Source organism: Panicum virgatum, chromosome 1K (genome assembly GCF_016808335.1).
Source record: "Panicum virgatum strain AP13 chromosome 1K, P.virgatum_v5, whole genome shotgun sequence".
NCBI classification, from domain to species: domain Eukaryota; kingdom Viridiplantae; phylum Streptophyta; class Magnoliopsida; order Poales; family Poaceae; genus Panicum; species Panicum virgatum.
The window spans coordinates 50,860,371-50,877,525 of NC_053136.1; the positions used below are offsets into that span (position 1 = coordinate 50,860,371).

General features: G+C 52.3%; 2 protein-coding genes and 1 pseudogene across 4 annotated transcripts; 2 read left to right on the forward strand and 1 right to left on the reverse strand.

Annotated features, from left to right (window-relative positions):
- The first annotated feature begins 792 nt into the window (after positions 1 to 792).
- On the forward strand, positions 793 to 11,121 carry LOC120641312 (chaperone protein dnaJ 16-like). Of its 3 annotated transcripts, none has more exons than XM_039917378.1 (12): positions 793 to 1,262; positions 1,632 to 1,755; positions 1,830 to 1,912; positions 1,991 to 2,102; positions 2,192 to 2,296; positions 2,719 to 2,769; positions 9,614 to 9,700; positions 9,788 to 9,896; positions 9,974 to 10,122; positions 10,202 to 10,255; positions 10,337 to 10,634; positions 10,718 to 11,121. In XM_039917378.1, exons 1-11 carry the CDS (start codon positions 1,102 to 1,104, stop codon positions 10,622 to 10,624), a joined length of 1,323 nt encoding a protein of 440 aa, XP_039773312.1. In that variant the 5' UTR covers positions 793 to 1,101; the 3' UTR covers positions 10,625 to 10,634; positions 10,718 to 11,121. The 3 variants fall into 3 exon arrangements, with proteins under 3 accessions (XP_039773312.1, XP_039773307.1, XP_039773317.1); XM_039917373.1 differs by having other exon boundaries at positions 10,337 to 10,629; XM_039917383.1 differs by having other exon boundaries at positions 10,337 to 10,646; positions 10,718 to 11,099.
- A 334-nt stretch (positions 11,122 to 11,455) lies between these two features.
- LOC120641326 (peroxidase 31-like) lies at positions 11,456 to 12,993 on the forward strand. The gene has a single exon (XM_039917395.1). It carries the CDS (start codon positions 11,660 to 11,662, stop codon positions 12,758 to 12,760), a length of 1,101 nt encoding a protein of 366 aa, XP_039773329.1. The 5' UTR covers positions 11,456 to 11,659; the 3' UTR covers positions 12,761 to 12,993.
- Positions 12,994 to 16,020: 3,027 nt separating this feature from the next.
- Positions 16,021 to 16,777, reverse strand: LOC120656191 (annotated as a pseudogene).
- Positions 16,778 to 17,155: the final 378 nt, after the last annotated feature.

Sequence of the window (17,155 nt, forward strand, 5' to 3'; positions counted from 1 at the left end):
AAACTGTGTAATTAATTATTTTTTCAACTGTATTTAATATTTCATGTATATGTTCGAAGATTTGATGTGACAGGTACTACTGGAAATTTTTTGGAAACTGAAGTACTAAACAAGGCCTGATTTTTTCCGCACTGGCAACTGTGCGTACTTGTACGTTGCCAAAGGCAACCCTAAGATTGTTCAGTGATTAGTACTGCTTTTGCTGCAGCGCTGAGCTGAATTAGGCCCTTTTTTAGTTCTCAAAAAATTTTCTACGGTACACGTCACATCAAATCTTTTGACACATATATGGATTATTAAATGCAATTAAAAAACTATTTACACAGTCTAACTGATTAGCACAAGAGAAATCTTTTAAACCTAATTAATCCATGATTAGACATTATTTATCATGTAACAATGAAATCTTTACCAAAATCAAATTTTTTCATCAACTAAACACACTCTTAGTTGAAGTTTATTCCCGCAAAAAAAAAAACTTGGAAGGATCCCGCCAATTTGGGTCAGGTGCAAAGGTGCATCAGGCATCAGTGAAGCTATCCTCACACTTTTCGACTGACGTGTGGCCCAGACCACCGAGCCCAATGCCCTTGGCCCCACCTGTCAGCAGACGACCAGCAACTCGTTTGACTGTATTAAAACGGTTAAACCTCTAGGGCGGCAAAGACGGCGACGCGGTAGCCGCCTGTACAGCTCGAGCCTAGCACCGCACTGTCACTCTCCCCGACCCACTGCCTGGTGGGCCCCGCATGTCGGCTCGTAATTTAATTCGTCCGCCTCTCTCCCACGGTCACGTCTCCCTCCCTCGTGTCCCCCACCCATTTCGTCGGCCTCCTCTTCTTCCCCCCGCCTGCCTCGCCACCCCCGAATTAGCAGAAGCCACGAATCCGCCGCGCCTCGAGGTCGGCCGCCGGCCTCCCCGAGGGCGTTACCCTAGCGGCTCTCGCTCCGCCGTTGACAGGGAGCGCAGCCCCGCCGCCGCCCGGCTGCGGCGGGCTGGCGTGACCGGAGCTCCTCGCCGCCGCTGATAAGATCCGACGGGTTCCTAGTTTTTTTTCAGGGGCGGGGGGACGCTGGTCCCGTCGGGGTGATCCGGCGAGCATGGCAGGGCCCAAGTTTGGGTCGTTCAAGGGAGAAAAGGGGGAGTCGGCGGCAGCTGCCGGCGCCGCGGCGCAGAGGAGGGACCCTTACGAGGTGCTCGGGGTGGGGCGTAATGCTACTGAGCAGGAGATCAAGAGCGCCTTCCGCCGCATGGCACTCAAGTAAGTAACAGCTGTAATGCTCTTGGATTTGGGCACTTCGAGTGCTGTTATCGGGCTCATAGGGAAGGGCTGTGTTCAATTTTTTTTTATAAAAATAGCGTTTTGGCTTATTTTCCCTTCCAACTATGAGTAGCTGTATAATTTTGGCTAATTTAGGATATTCTCCTCCTTTTGTATGAGCGTTTTGGGCACAGAAAGAGCAGTATTAGGGAGCTTCTGAATAATTAGATTTGAACAACGAACAATGCTTTGTCCCTATGTGTAGATTATTTGTAGCTTAGGCTTTTTAGCTATCCTGTCTACTGGTAAATGGATGGAGGAGATAATGCAGCTGTTCTTAGTATTTTTCTGGTAACAACTTTCCTGCAGGTACCATCCAGATAAGAATGCAGACGACCCTATAGCCTCAGAGAAGTTCCAAGAAGCTACATTCTCTTACAACATCCTGTCAGATCCAGATAAGAGGCGCCAATATGATTCATCTGGTTTTGAGGTGATTGATGGAATGATTGAGGAGCTTGAGCTGATTGTTTCTTGTGTAATGCTAATGCTTTTGTTACTGTTCAGGCCATCGAAGCGGATAGTCAGGAACTGGAGCTGGACCTATCAAGTCTCAATACTGTAAATACAGTGTTTGCTGCTCTGTTTAGGTAGCTTGTTGACAATATATCTGGTATTATGCTTTACTCTATATTATTTGCCATATGCAATGTAATATCTTTGTGCAGCAAATTAGGTGTTCCAATCAAGACCACTGTCTCGGCAACAGTTTTAGAGGAGGCATTGAATGGGTCAGTAGAGATTTTTCAGCTTCAGTTGGGCAAGTCTGTATGTAGGAAGGTTGGCAACTACTTCTCATGGCTCTTTATCTATACTCCTTTTTTTTTCCCGACCAGCCAGTAACATTTCATATTTCTACATTCTGGCAGGTAGAAAAGCAGACAGCTCACTTCTATTCTGTAGACATAACAGACAAAGAAGCCAAAATGGGCTTAGTGTGTAGAGTTCATTCAACTGCTAAAAGTAAATTTAAGGTTTGTTGCGCATTTACTGTTCATCCATCTTCTATGATTTTTTGACCATGTAACTGCTCCATTACATCAGTTATTGCCTTTCAACTGTAAACATGATCGTCCACGAGTGAGCTATTTTCCTGTTTCTACAGAATTAACCATGTAACCTGATTAAATCATTTAACTTATGAGCATTGTATTCTTTCAATTGTAAATGTAATATTACAGAATTAAACGTTTTTTTTTGTTATACTACCAAACTAATCTGCACTATTGTTTTAGGGAAGACATTACTGCACTTCCATTATTTTTAACTTATGATGATCGATAGATGGTTAGCTGATTCTCTTTATGTATTTTATATATTGTGTAACTGCACTACAGCAAGTTTGCTGACACATAAACTTGTCCTAAGGCATTTTATTTTGTTTTTCTATTTACAGCTGCTGTATTTTGAGCCTGAGGACAATGGTGGATTGAGCCTTGCTTTACAGGTATGGATGTTGTAGCCACCTTTTAATTTTGCAAGTCCAAATGAACAAACGAGGCTTATCACTTGACAAACATGCCCTGCCAAACATGTGAAAACAAAAAAAATCTTTATCAACTTTAGATCTTGATTTGCTATACCCTTGAGGGCACAACCAGATAGCTATAGTGTGCTGTACGCCTGTACTGTCATAGCTTTAGTATGAGAATGACAATGATGGTTTGTTTATCCATGTAGATGTGTCTGGTAACCGTTATTTCTGTTGGTGTATATTGAGCCCATGTATAGAGGCCCGTCTAGAGGCTCATGTATAGGAACTATATATCCCACCCTTCTAGGGTTTGGAGGAATACAAGCAATTATTCTCTCCATTATGGTATCATTAGCCTAGGGTTATGTTTCCTCTCTCCTCCCTCCCCTCCCAGCCGCCGCCGCTGCCGGCAGCCATGGCCGGCCGCCGGCCGCCCCCTTCCCCCTCCTCTTTCCCTCCCCTCCCATCCTCCTCTGCTCTGGCTGCCGCCCCTGCGCCGAGCCCCTGGCCCTCTGCTCCCGCCGCCGGCTCTGCAACCGCCGCCGCCTGGTCCTTTGCGGGCGCGCGTCCCGGCCGCCGCCCTCGTCGTCCTCGGGCCGGCCCCGGACGGCGCGGCGGGCACCGCCGCCGCCGGGGCGCTCTTGTAGGGGCTGCCGCCCCAGCCCGTGCAGCCCTTGCAGGCCGCGCAGGCTGCTGCGCAGGACGCCCAAGGAGGGGGGGGCGGTGCCGTGGGCGCCGATCCGGCCGCCCTGCGGGCCGCGGCGCAGCTGCTGCAGGCCGAGGGCGCCGATCCGGCCGTCCTGCAGGCCGCAGCGCAGCTGCTGCAGGCCGCGGCCGCTGCTCCAGGGTGTGCGGCCGCCGATCTCGCCGCCCTGCGGGCCCACCGCGCCGCCGTCGCCGCGCCCGATCCCGCGTGGACCGGGCTCGGGATGTCGCCCGCGGATGCGCCGCTCTCCGCCGCCGCCCTCCGCGGGCACCAGGCCGACGCCACTCTCGCCGCGGCCCTCCTCGTCGCCAAGTCGGAGGCTTCGGCGGCTCAGGAGCGGGTTCGCGTGGCCGGCCGAAGCCTCCGCTCTCCGGGTCGTCGAGGCGGAGCACTTCCTCCGCGTCTCCTCCGGCCGGCCCGTCGTGCCCGAGCCCGGCGCCTCTTCCTCCCACGAGGCCCCGCCCGCTGGATCTGGAGCCTGGTACGACCCGACCGACTCCATGGTTGCCCAGCTCCACCTCCAGGCCGTCGGCGTCCAGAACATCAGGGCCCTGGTCACCGTCCTCGACCCGACGTCCTCCTTCTACGGACGCTGACGGGACCAGGTCTTGCTCGCCCTCCGCCGCTACACCCTCGACAACCTCCTCGACACGCCGATCGAGGCGCAGGATGTGGCGTGGCTGCGCCTCGACAGCGTCGCCATGTCCTGGATCTTCAGGACCTCGTCAGGACCCACGGAGGCACCGCGCGGCAGCCCTGTGTGGCGCTCGAGGGGCAGTTCCTCGGCAACGCCGAGTACCGCGCCCTCCAGCTCGACACCACCTTCTGCACCTTCGTGCAGGGGGACCTCTCCGTTGGTGAGTACTGCCGGCGGATGAAGGGCATGGCCGATGCTCTTCACGACCTCGGGGATCCGGTGTCCGATCGGGTCTTGGTGCTCAATGTCCTGCGAGGCCTGAGCAGCACTTATGACCACCTGAAGAGCTGGATCGCCCGCCAAAGGCCCTTCCCCTCCTTCCTGCAGGTCAGGGACGACCTCACCCTCGAGGAGATCACCAGGGGTCTCGCGCCCGGATCGCCCTCGTCCACCTCCACCGCGCTCGTCGCTGCTCCACCGGCTCTCGCCTGGCAGACTGGAGGGGGGGGGGGGGCGTCGTCGGCGGGGGAGGGGGGACGTGGTGGTGGTGGTGTTGCTTCTGGGGGTACCGGTACCGGTGGGGGCCGTCGGGGCACGCCGGCTCTGGCTCCGACTCCCGCTTCTGCCCCTGCCCCTGGAGGTACGCCCTAGACATCCTTCAGCAACTCATGGTTAGGGCGCATCTCGATGTGGCCGTTCCAGGGTCCGGGAGGGGGGCCTCGTCCTCAGCTCCAGCCGGCGGCCATGTTCACCGGTGCTGCTCCCCTCTCTGCGCCGTACTGGACCCTGCCCGCTCAGCCCAGCCAGCAGCCGACCTGGCTTGGGGGGTGGGACCAGGCTGCTCTGGCGCAGTCCTTCAGCACCATGGGACTGACGCCGCCGGTCAGCACCGAGTGGATCGCCGACTAGGGTGCCTCCTTCCACACCACTCCTGATGCCGTTATTCTCTCTTCTGTCCGACCCCCACACCCCTCTTGTCCTTCTTCTATCATGGTTGGTGATGTGTCTTGCCTTCCTTTCACCGCCGTGGGTTCTGCTCCTCGTCTTCCTAATATTCTTGTTGCTTCTCAAATGGTTCACAACCTTCTTTCCATTCGCCAGTTTACTGCTGACAACTCCTGTTCTATCAAATTTGACTCTTCTGGTCTTACTGTGAAGGATTCGGCTTCCCGGCGTCCGCTCCTCCGATGTGATAGCCCGGGGCCCCTTTACACTCTTCAGCTTCCTGCTTCCGCTGCTCCGTCTTCGACTTTTTCTTCGTCTACTGCCTTTGCCGTGACGCCTTCTTCCACCACCTAGCACCGCTGGCTTGGTCACCCCGGCCGCGATGTTTTGGCTCAGCTCAGTCGTAGTACCGATGTTCCATGTATTAGGGCTCCTGCTGAGCACCTCTGTCATGCGTGCCAGTTAGGTCGTCATGTTAGACTTCCGTTTTTTTCTTCTTCTTCGCATACTGCGCATTCTTTTGATCTTATTCACTGTGACCTGTGGACATCTTTTGTACTCAGCATGTCTGGCTATAAATATTATTTGGTCATTGTTGATGATTTTTCTCATTACTCTTGGACTTTTCTTTTGCGCGCCAAGTCTGAGACCTTCCCCACTCCCCTCCACTTCTTTGCCTGGGTGTCCACTCAGTTCGGCCTCACCGTTAAGGCCGTCAAGTGTGACAACGAGCTGGAGTTCGATAACTCCACCTCCCGTTCCTTCTTCCTCTCTCGGGGTGTTCAGCTGCGTATGTCTTGTCCGTATACCTTTTCTCAGAACGGCAAGGCTGAGCGGATGATTCGCACGACGAACGACGTCGTGCGCACCCTTCTGATCCAGGCCTCTCTGCCCCCGCGCTTCAGGGCTGAGAGCCTCCACACCGCCACCTACCTGCTCAACCGTCTTCCGTCCACTACTTCTCTTGCTCCCACTCCACACCACGCTCTCTTCGGTATCCTTCCTCGCTATGACCACCTTCGGGTCTTTGGGTGTGCGTGTTACCCTAACACCTCCGCCACCGCTTCTCACAAGCTGACGCCCCGCTCGACTCGTTGTGTGTTCCTCGGTTACTCCCCTGACCACAAGGGGTACCGATGTTTTGACCTCACCTCTCGCCGCGTCCTGATCTCCCGACACGTCATCTTTGACGAGTCGGATTTCCCCTACTCCACCTCCTCCACTCCTTCTCCTGACCCCGAGCTGGAGTCTCTGTTTTCGACTGACCCGGTGGTTCAGCCACCGTTACCTGCTAATCCTTTCCCTGCAGGTTTTCCGGCGCACCGGCACCGTTTTCGGTGATCCCTGCTGCGCCGAGCGCGGCCCCCGGACCTCCGGTCGTGCCGCGCGCGGACCCGGTGTCTCCCGCTGCGCCACGTGCGGCCCCGGTGCCTTCCCCAGCACCTGTGCGGTACGCTCAGCCGGTGCAGGTGTACTGGTGTCGTTCGGCGCCGACACCAGCGCCGCAGCGGTACGCTCAGCCGGTGTAGGTGTACCGGCGTCGGTCGGCGCCGACACCGGCGCCGCCTCCTGCTCCGGATGCTCCTGCGACGCCTACACTGGAGCCGTCGCCGCCGCCGCCTCCTCTGGCTCTCTCTCGAGCCGAGCCGGAGGTGTACCACCCGCCAGTCATCTATTGGGATCCTCGGCATATCCATCCCATGGTGACTCGGCGGATGACGTCTTAGGCCGCGACTCTCTCCGCCACCGAGGGAGAGCCGTAGGTCTCTCCGGTACTCTCCTCTGTCCGCAACGCTTTGGCGGATCCTCACTGGCATTGCGCGATGGAAGAGGAGTACGCAGCTATTCTTGCCCACCAGACGTGGGACCTCGTACCGCGTCCGTCTGGTTGCAATGTGGTGATTGGCAAGTGAATCTGGACGCATAAGCGTCGGGCTGATGGCACACTAGAGCGCTACAAGGCTCGCTGGGTTCTCCGGGGGTTCACTCAGCGACCTGGTGTGGACTATGATGAGACCTTCGGTCCAGTCGTGAAGCCCGCTACGGTGCGCACGGTCCTCTCGTTTGCGCTCTCGCGCTCTTGGCCTGTGCACCAGCTGGACGTGAAAAATGTGTTTCTTCACGGCACTCTGTCAGAGACTGTCTACTACTCTCAGCCAGCGGGATTTGTGGTCTCGAGTAGTCCGGATATGGTCTGCCGGCTCAACAAATCTCTTTATGGTCTGAAGCAGGCTCCTCGGGCTTGGTACTCTCGGTTCGCCACGTTCTTGCTGACATTGGGGTTCACCGAGGCCAAGTCTGACACGTTTCTCTTCATTTACCGCTGTGGGGATGAGACTGCCTATCTGCTGCTCTATGTCGATGACATTGTGCTCACAGCCTCCAGTCAGCGGTTGCTTCAGAGTGTCATCTCCTCTCTGCAGCAGGAGTTTGCTATGAAGGATCTTGGTCAGCTCCACCACTTCTTGGGCGTCACTGTTGAGCCTCGCCCGTCTGATCTTCTTCTTCACTAGCGGCAGTACGCACTTGATATTCTGGATCGGACTGGGACGACTGATTGCAAGCCCTGCTCCACTCCTGTCAACACTCAGGCGAAGCTGTCTGCTGATCTGGGTGATCCGGTGGCTGATCCTACTGCCTACCGGAGTCTGGCCGGCGCTTTGCAGTACCTCACCTTCACCAGGCCGGACCTCACCTACGCGGTTCAGCAGGTCTGTCTCCACATGCATGATCCCCGGGAGTCACCTTGCTGCGCTAAAGCGTCTCCTCCGCTACGTCCGTGGCACTGTGGACCTCGGCTTGGTGCTTCACCGCTCGTCCTCTACTGAGCTGGTTGTCTACACCGACGCTGACTGGGCTGGCTGCCCGGACACTCGTCGCTCCACTTCCGGCTACGCCGTCTTCCTGGGCGGCAACCTGGTCTCCTGGTCGTCCAAGCGGCAGCCGGTCGTCTCCCGCTCCAGTGCTGAGGCGGAGTACCGGGCTGTCGCTAACGGCGTGGCAGAGGCGTCCTGGCTACGACAGCTCTTGGCGGAGCTCCACAGCCCGCTCGCCAAGAGCACGCTCGTCTACTGCGACAACGTCAGCGCCGTGTATCTCTCCACCAACCCCGTCCAACACCAGCAGACGAAGCATGTGGAGATCGATCTGCATTTCGTGCGCGACAGAGTCGCCATCGGCGATGTTCGGGTACTCCATGTCCCGACTACCTCTCAGTTTGCTGACATCTTCACCAACGGACTACTCTCCTCGACCTTCTCGGAGTTTCGCTCCAGCCGCAACGTAGCAGGTGACTAGTTGTGGCGCGCGGGGGGGGGGGGGGTATTTGCCCTTTGTACACTCTTTGTACTCACTTCTTATCCAGTCTTGAACACCGCTGCGCCGGTTGCTCAGACTGCGGGGGGGGGGGGGGGTGTTGGCTTTCTTGTTGTCCAGTCTTGAACACCGCTGCGCCGGTAGTTCAGACTGCGGGGGTGTGTTGGTGTATATTTAGCCCATGTCTAGAGGTCCATGTATAGGAACTATATATCCCACCCTTCTAGGGTTTGGAGGAATACAAACAATTATTCTCTCCATCAATTTCTAATAATAGATTGTGTGAACTAAAGTGGGTTCCCTCAACATGCTTAATGATAGCGCATACAGTAATGTTGTTTCTGGGGAATTACTCATTGTGACATAGTGAGTTAATTTTGTTTCCTTTTTCTCAATCACATGGCATCAATATTGAATTGGATGACTTGTAGCAATTCCTTTTGTGGTACCATGTAAATGCCGAATATGTTCCTTAGCATCATCTATGATCCATCTAGAAGCTTTTGTTGGTCCAGAGATGTTACCAAGAGTCTCAACTGTACACATTTTCTTGCATGATCTCCCACTCTCCCAGGGGATAAACTGCCTATACCTCAACTGACTTCATATTAAGTATTGTTCTATGATCCGTCTAGAAACTTTTCCATTTAAATTACCAGAACACACTCTGCTGCTGTGCAATGTTACCATTAAGAAAGAAAATAGAAATATGTGGCCCTTGCAATTCTCGCTATTGTGTGAATACTCCAACCAGGAACTAGAGCCAGTTCTTTTTGAGTGAGGCTACAAAGCTATCTATGCATGCTTTGCTGAGTGTGGGTAAGGAAATGTAACAATCTACTGAGGTTGGATTAGTCTAGTTACAGTATTGACTCAAATTCAAATATTTTGCCTAGGGGACCAATCCGAGTAACTCAGTTGAGCTCTTTGGGGTAAAGGAAATCCATAAAATACACAGTTTGCATCTTGTGGATGCATGTGGGGGATACAAGAGCATAAGACAGATGTATATTTACAAAGGCACTTCATAGTTATTAACTTATTTTTTTGAAGTTTCTTCCTTGTTTGAATAAAATACCTGCTGTTTGACAATGTATTCTATTCAGAAGGAGATTTTGTGATTTTGCCATGTGATTGTTTGCGCATAATCTGTAGTGGTATGTATTTTTGTTGTTTGAGCATGATTTCAGCTAACTTCTATTAGCTTAGTGCAGGAAGATAGTACAAAGACTGGGAAAGTTACTTCTGCAGGGATGTTCTTTCTAGGTTTTCCTGTGTATCGATTTGAACAGAACAATCCGGTGAGTATACAAGTTAGTGCCTTTTTGTATGCCTCTCTTTCTGTTTCTTTGTGGGCTTCCTTTCACAAGAGATCCTATTACTACTAGGCTGCTGCTGCAAAGGATCCTGACAGCGCATTCTTTAAAAGATTGGATGGCTTTCAACCATGTGAAGTAAATGAACTGAAAGCAGGAACTCACTATTTCGCTGTCTATGGTAAACTGTTTTCTGCTGCACTGTATGTACTTATCCATTACTATGTACAATCTATTGAAAAATCAACAATCTTTTAGGTGATAATTTCTTCAAAAGTGCGAGTTATACTATAGAGGTTGTATGTGCTGAACCCTTTTCTGCTGAAAAGGAGAGGCTACGAAGTGTGGAGGCAAAGATAATTGCAAAACGATCTGAGCTGTCTAAATTTGAGTCCGAGTATAGGGAGGTATGCCCTCAGCTTTTAAATAGTTTGCTTGCTTGTTCTCTGTTAATGCTCGACACACTATAAGAGATAAAATTGACAGGTTTTGGCAAAGTTCACTGAGATGACCAGTAGATATGCTCAGGAAATGCAAACGGTATGTGCATTCATGAAATTGTTATCTGCGCTTCTCATCGTGGTTTGACCTTTTTTTTTTTCTCCTTGCTATGTTTTATAGATCGATGATCTTCTAAAGGAAAGGAATGCAATTCATGCATCCTACACCAACAACCCAACTCTTCAACGGAGTTCCAGTAGCAGCAAAGGAAAATCACCATCTAAAGGATCCAAAAATGAGGATGATCAAACAGTAAAGGAGAAGAAAACGAAGAGCCAGCCCATGGATGGATCCAGAAGTGATGATGAGGCTACAAAAAATAAGAAGGAAAAGAAACCTAAAGATCGGATTCGAAGGAAGAAGTGGTTCAACATTCATTTGAAAGTGGATAAGAGAAGGCCCTGCTGAGAACTGTAACGTATTATATTGTGTGCGTTTTTTTTTTGTTCTCAAGATATCGCATGATGCCATCACTTATCTTTTTTCTGCTGCCATTCTCAGGAAACATGAAGGAATCAGCATAGCTTTTTGTCAACTATTCCCGTGATCGTACCATCTTGTTTCCTGAAAAGTCAGGAACCTAGCCAGTTTCAGAAATGATGTAAAGAATGTACTACGTAGTTTGGGGACCCTTACTGTTAGTGGACACTGTTCTCTGTCAATCTCAAGTTAGCGTTGCTGATGAATGTACACAAGAGGTCTTAGTAGTGCGTGATGTTGTACACTGGCCAGAGTCCAGTTCAGATTCATTCGATTTGTTTGATGATGTATGTGTTGGCATCACTGTCCAGCTTGACTGTGGACCATCCTGTACCCCATGAGACAATCTGAACGACGTACCTCCATATGGTGGAGCAAGGTTTGATGGTTCTTGCTGTTTCAATGAATGAAGCATCAAGGCAACACATTCATAGCATGTTAGCACATGCGTAACACTAACTGGCTACTTGCATCGCGAGAGTATCTCTCTTAGGCCTTGTTTGCTTAATCACCTCCCCTCCCAAAGGGGATTGGAGAGGGCAGAGGATTAATCCAAGGTTAACTGAATAAGTCCTTAAAGCTGTCCTTAATCGCAGGCCCGAAAAAACAACACATGGGAATTGCAAGAGTCCTTTCTTTTCAATATGTAATTTGTTGGTTCAGTAACCTGTTCTGTACGGTTTTCCAGGCACAAATCCACTGCATTTGAAGGTTGGCAGCTCGCTAAATGTAGTAAAGCCAGGAGGAGAGAGACATGCAGTGTTTTCCTCCATCGACAACTCCTCTTCTTCCGTTGTCCCCCCGCGAAGCTCTCCCCGCCACTCCCTCTGCTCCCCTCCATGGCCTCCAAGAACGGCCGCTCCTCCAACCCCTCCCCTCTCCTCGCATTTCTTGAACCCAACACACTCGCCCCCCTCCACGTTAGGAGGGAACACCCATCAGCCAAAAGCCACACGCACAGCGATGTCAGCCATGCGCCTGTCCCTCCTCCTCCTCGTGGCCGCCGCCGCCCTCTCGGCCCGCGCGGCGGCGCAGATGCCGCCGTTCCAGGGCGGCCAGCAGGGCCCGCCGGTGGTGCCCGCCGGCGGGCAGGTGCAGCCGCAGCCGGTCGCGGGCGGCGGCCCGCTGTCGCCCGAGTTCTACAGCCAGTCGTGCCCGCGCACGGAGCGCATCATCGCGGAGGTGGTCCAGTCGAAGCAGATGGCGAACCCGACGACGGCGGCGGGCGTTCTCCGCGTCTTCTTCCACGACTGCTTCGTGAGCGGGTGCGACGCGTCGGTGCTGATCGCGTCCAACCAGTTCGCCAAGTCGGAGCACGACGCGGAGATCAACCACTCCCTCCCCGGCGACGCCTTCGACGCCGTGGTGCGCGCCAAGCTGGCCCTGGAGCTGGAGTGCCCCGGCGTGGTGTCCTGCGCCGACATCCTGGCGCTGGCGTCGCGCGTGCTGGTCACCATGACCGGCGGGCCCCGGTACCCCGTCTCGCTGGGGCGCCGGGACTCGCTGTCCTCGTCGCCCACGGCGCCCGACGTGGAGCTCCCGCACGCCAACTACACGGTGGACCGCCTCATCCAGATGTTCGGCGCCAAGGGGTTCACGGTGCAGGAGCTGGTGGCGCTGTCGGGCGCCCACACGCTGGGCTTCTCCCACTGCAAGGAGTTCGCCGACCGGCTCTACAACTTCCGCGACAAGGGCGGCAAGCCGGAGGACTTCGACCCGAGCATGAACCAGTCCTACGCCAAGGGGCTCCAGGCCGTGTGCAAGGACTACCTCAAGGACCCCACCATCGCGGCCTTCAACGACATCATGACGCCCGGCAAGTTCGACAACATGTACTTCGTCAACCTGGAGCGCGGCCTCGGCCTGCTGAGCACCGACGAGGAGCTCTTCACGGACCCGCGCACCAAGCCGCTCGTGCAGCGCTACGCCGCCAACTCCACCGCCTTCTTCGACGACTTCGGCCGCGCCATGGAGAAGCTCAGCCTGTTCGGCGTCAAGACCGGCGCCGACGGCGAGATCAGGCGGCGCTGCGACGCCTACAACAACGGCCCGATGCCCAAGTGACCTCAACGGCGCTGCGACGTATGCTCTGATCGACCTCAGATCAACCTGTGTGACACGACACGACGACCATGCCGTTGCTCGGCGGTCACGATGGTGCTAACAATTGCGCGGAAATGTGTTATGTTTCCTGCTCGATCAAGTGATTTAATCTCTTGAACAATCAATTTAAATGGCTGTCTTAATTTGAAGTGTCTTTAGTACGATACCAATGAATTCTTCCCTTCTTTCTTCTTTGATTTGATTGATCGATCGTCTTGCCAGCTTATATTATTTATGTTATGTATCATATTATACCTCCGGTCAGGTAATAAATAAATAAATAAATAAATAAATAAATAAATAAATAAATAAATAAATAAATAAATAAATAAATGTCACTAGATACCAAGAATTCTTTGTCTCATGAAACATAATATAATAACCCTGTATTATTGTCACACCCGGTTTTAAGAACAAAACCGAATGCATAGCTATATGTATGCCAGGATCAAGTTTCATACATATAGAGACATCATAAGTGAATAATCAGTAACAGTATCACGAAAAAAACAAATAAAAGACTATCAGAGTTTACAGCTTATCCTGGAAACGAAGGCTCCAAACTTCACAGGCAATCGACTGGGGGTTGCGTACGCCTAGAACTCAGCAACATCTCCAAAAGACTTCACCACGACTTTCTCCTTCTGAGCAGCAGTAAGCAAGGGTGAGTACACTTATGGTTGGTACTCAGCAAGGCCACAAGAAATAACCAGAATGTGATTTATATCCATCTTTAAATTTATTAATCATGTGAGGGTCCAAGCCGCTCTTGACCGTGAGCACGGCTAACCGGTTAGTTTTAACTCTGCAGAGGTTGTGCACTTTCACCACAATTCGCGTAAAAGTTCCGAAGAACTTTGAACCCAACCACGCATATGTGCTGATCAGGCACAATACCACACTTCCGAGGTGTGATTGCATAGGGACGCTACGAGGCCTTTACAAAGAATTCCTATATGTATGTGTTGGTCCCTGCCGTGCGGTCCCTCAGAAGACGCAGCTTCCTTCACCCGCTCCACAACACAAACTCATAACCACCAAGCGGAACAACCCCAACACAACATATAGTTCATCTAATTACTTAGCCAAGACCAGAGCCCATTAGTATTGTGGTTGTACGGTTTTCTTGGGTGGTTCTCCATGTTCCAATTAGATCATCATAATACTCTTGTAAATAAGCATAGACAGAAAGATGGTTAGGGTCACTTGCCTTTCTCCAACGAAAAGCTACTCTTACTGCTCTTCAGCTTTTTCTCACTTGGAACTCTTGATCTTCAACCTTCAAACAGCGATCCTTCTACTCGGAGCAAACATCGGGCAAACATACAAGCAAACAACAAGATACATCTAAGAACAATACACCAAACAAAAGAAAAGCTTTAAAAGATCGCACTAAAAGATAGGGCTCGCTGCTACGGTTATGAGAGTGCAAGAAACACGGAAAACGGAGCTAAAACGGCGATTCTATGGAATAAACGATGCTTCAGGGATCTAGTCGCGATTAACTAAAAGGTTAAGGACTAACAGAAAAGATTTGCAAGACACAGAAAATTGTGCTCACAGAGGATAACAAGGTCATAAAACTATCGCACACGTTGCAAGGATCACGTGAGCGTGAGAATCGATGAAAACGGAGTTAAAACGTGAAAGATGTGGCTAAAACAAGGTTCTAGGAGCTTATTTGTTAAGAAACAGAGCTTCCAGGGGCTAGATCTGAAGAAAACAGGGGCTAAAACGAAATTAAACCTAAACTACAGGGGCTAACATGCAAAAACTCGAGTTCTGGACTACGGGCATGATTTTTCTAAAGATCAGGGGTTTTACTGTAAAGATTTGGACCAAAACCTAATTAGTTTTGTATAGAACGAGACCGCGGGTTGATTTCGGAAAACGTAGAGGGCTCTTTTGCAAAAACACCAAGGCTGACCGGTACCTGGCTTGTTTGACTCGGGTAAGATCTAATCTGCACCGTTGGATCTAGATCTGACGGTGTGGAGTAGGTCAGAGCGGCTCGGACTAGGCTCAGCTGGGTCGGCGGCTCGGCTTGGACGGCTGGCGGCTCGGAGCGCGCGACTTAGGCGAGCAGGACGCCTCGGCGGGTCCGGGCGGGACCGGTGGCGGCGCACGGTCGCCGGCAGTGAGGGGCGCGGCGGCGGGTCACCGGAGCAGATCGGAATCGGCCGTCCGGGGCTCGAATTCGAGCGCGGCTAGGTTGGGAAGCGAGCGCGCAGCACGACGGACTCGAAGGCGGAGCTTGCGCGGGGTAGGGGCGAGCAGAGTAGGCTTGCGGCGGCGTAAGGCGGAGGGGCGGCGCCGGCGAGCACGCCCGGCCGAAACGGAGCGAGAGGGAGGGAGAGAACGGCCCTGCGGGCTTCACTACCTGGGTGCGAAGCTTCGGGCAGCTTGAGGTCGACGGAAACCACGCGGTACGGCGGCGAGGGGCGGCCGAGGCGCTCCGGCGAGCTAGGGTTTCACGCGAGGCGGCGACGGCTGCGACTAGGGGATCAAAGGGGCACGGGGAGACGCTTTATAGGGCGGGGCGGGGCCACCTTGGCGTGCGCGCCAAGGCGCGGACGGCGCGGCGAGGAATCAGGGCGCGACCGGACTCGGGGAGAGACCTGGTCCGTCCCGATCTAGGGGATGACCCCGACAGGCGGGCCCCGCCTGTCGGTGGGCTGCGGGAGGGGGAGGCCGGGACGGGCCGGGCCGGAGTGAGAAGGTGGGCCGGCGGTTGAAGTTGGGCCGCGGGAGAGAAAAGGGGAAAGGAAACGGGCTGGGCCGGCTGAGGCGTTTTGGGCCGAAAGAGGCTTTTTTTTCTTTTGCAAGAGATTCAAACAAATTCAATTTGAATTCAAATTCGAAGAATCCAAATTCAAATTGAACCACAACATTAAAACAATGCAATGGTAGCAGGAGTGCAACACACAATCCAACTTCATTTTAATTTTTTTTAATTCAAACAAACTTTATTTATTTTTACTAAATTCCCTGTGAAGAAAAGAAAATGTTGAGAAAATTTTAAAACTATGAGAAAATTGTTGTTTTATTTTTAATTTTAATCACATTCTGAAATTCAAAAATTTCAGGGTGTGACAATTATCATATGATTATGGAGTTATTATGCTATTTAAACATATGCTTATTCTCTGAAGGTAAATATCCACACATGCTTGTTCTCTGATGGTGACTTCCCCATGCTTGTGATCTCTCTTGCACAATTCACTAAAATCCCAGATCGCGATCCACTCCGTTCCTCCGCCGCGGCTTGTCGGACGCCGGACGTCCCGTGCATAACATCTTCTTCCTCCAGGGGACCTCGCAGCCCGAGATCCCAGCAAACGCCTCTCTGCTTCATGCCGGGGCTCACCGAACTCTGTGTTGGTTGGTTTCTGAATTCTGAAGATGAGCCGCGATAGTAACATGGAAGATGACGATCTATCCACTGTCATCGAACATTGCGTGGATTTTGAAGTCCCGCAACAAACTACTCGTCCCTGAACAACGACGCAAGAACAACGATCTCTTGCTTCAAGTCACAATACATCGACGAAGCAGATGGGCATTTTTCTGTTGCCTTGCATTGCGCCATCGCTTCAGTCTCTCCATCGGTGGTTGCAGCAGAGGAAGAAGAGCGTCACGCTCATCATGCCTTCCTCGCCGTCGCCTGCGCCAGCCGCCAACGATCCAAACATGGTGGCTCACTGTCAGGCCTAAACTCTGTAGTCTGAACTAACTGAAGAAGACAGGACAGGCATGATGCTGACCGGAAGAAGACGGCCTCGCCGTGGCCACAGGCGATGACGCAGCGAACGGACTTGGTGCGCGGCAGCATGGGGTCGGAGGCGATGTCCTCGAAGAGCACCAGCGTGAACTCGCCGTCGGCGTGATCCACCACGTTCCGGTACAGGCATGGCGGTTACTGTCGGACACCTCCTGTTGCTTCAGAGTGCAGAGCTTCAGGATAACTTGCAGGGCCATGAAAAGTTCAGAACACGAAAGCTGAGTGACTACCGTTAAATTCAGATGCCCTGGATGACATTTGGATACCCGCGATAGATTGGACGGAGCGGTCGGCCAAGGACACAGGCCACGGCAGCAAGCCAGCAAGTCAGAGCGCTTCTGATTGGCTAGTTGTGTGGCCGTGCACGTCATAGGTGCTGCGATCTTACGACCGCACATTGTTAAGTGCACATCCCCTTGTGTACACAGCAGGTTACCGTGCCGTAATTTTTGCTGCACGTTTTGAAGTACGTTTCTAATTGTTATTTAGAAAAATTAAGAAGAAACTAAAAAAGATTATGTATAAACCATACATGTTCTCATTAACAACTAAATGTAGAGCTTTATTTTTCATTT

Excerpts from the sequence above, each read along its gene's own strand:
- LOC120641312 (XM_039917378.1), top strand. The coding sequence starts at position 1,102 with ATGGCAGGGCCCAAGTTTGGGTCGTTCAAGGGAGAAAAGGGGGAGTCG. Across the intron at positions 2,297-2,718 it reads CTGCTAAAAGTAAATTTAAG|CTGCTGTATTTTGAGCCTGA; the intron begins GTTTGTTGCGCA and ends TTCTATTTACAG. Across the intron at positions 2,770-9,613 it reads GATTGAGCCTTGCTTTACAG|GAAGATAGTACAAAGACTGG; the intron begins GTATGGATGTTG and ends AGCTTAGTGCAG.
- LOC120641326 (XM_039917395.1), top strand. The coding sequence starts at position 11,660 with ATGTCAGCCATGCGCCTGTCCCTCCTCCTCCTCGTGGCCGCCGCCGCC.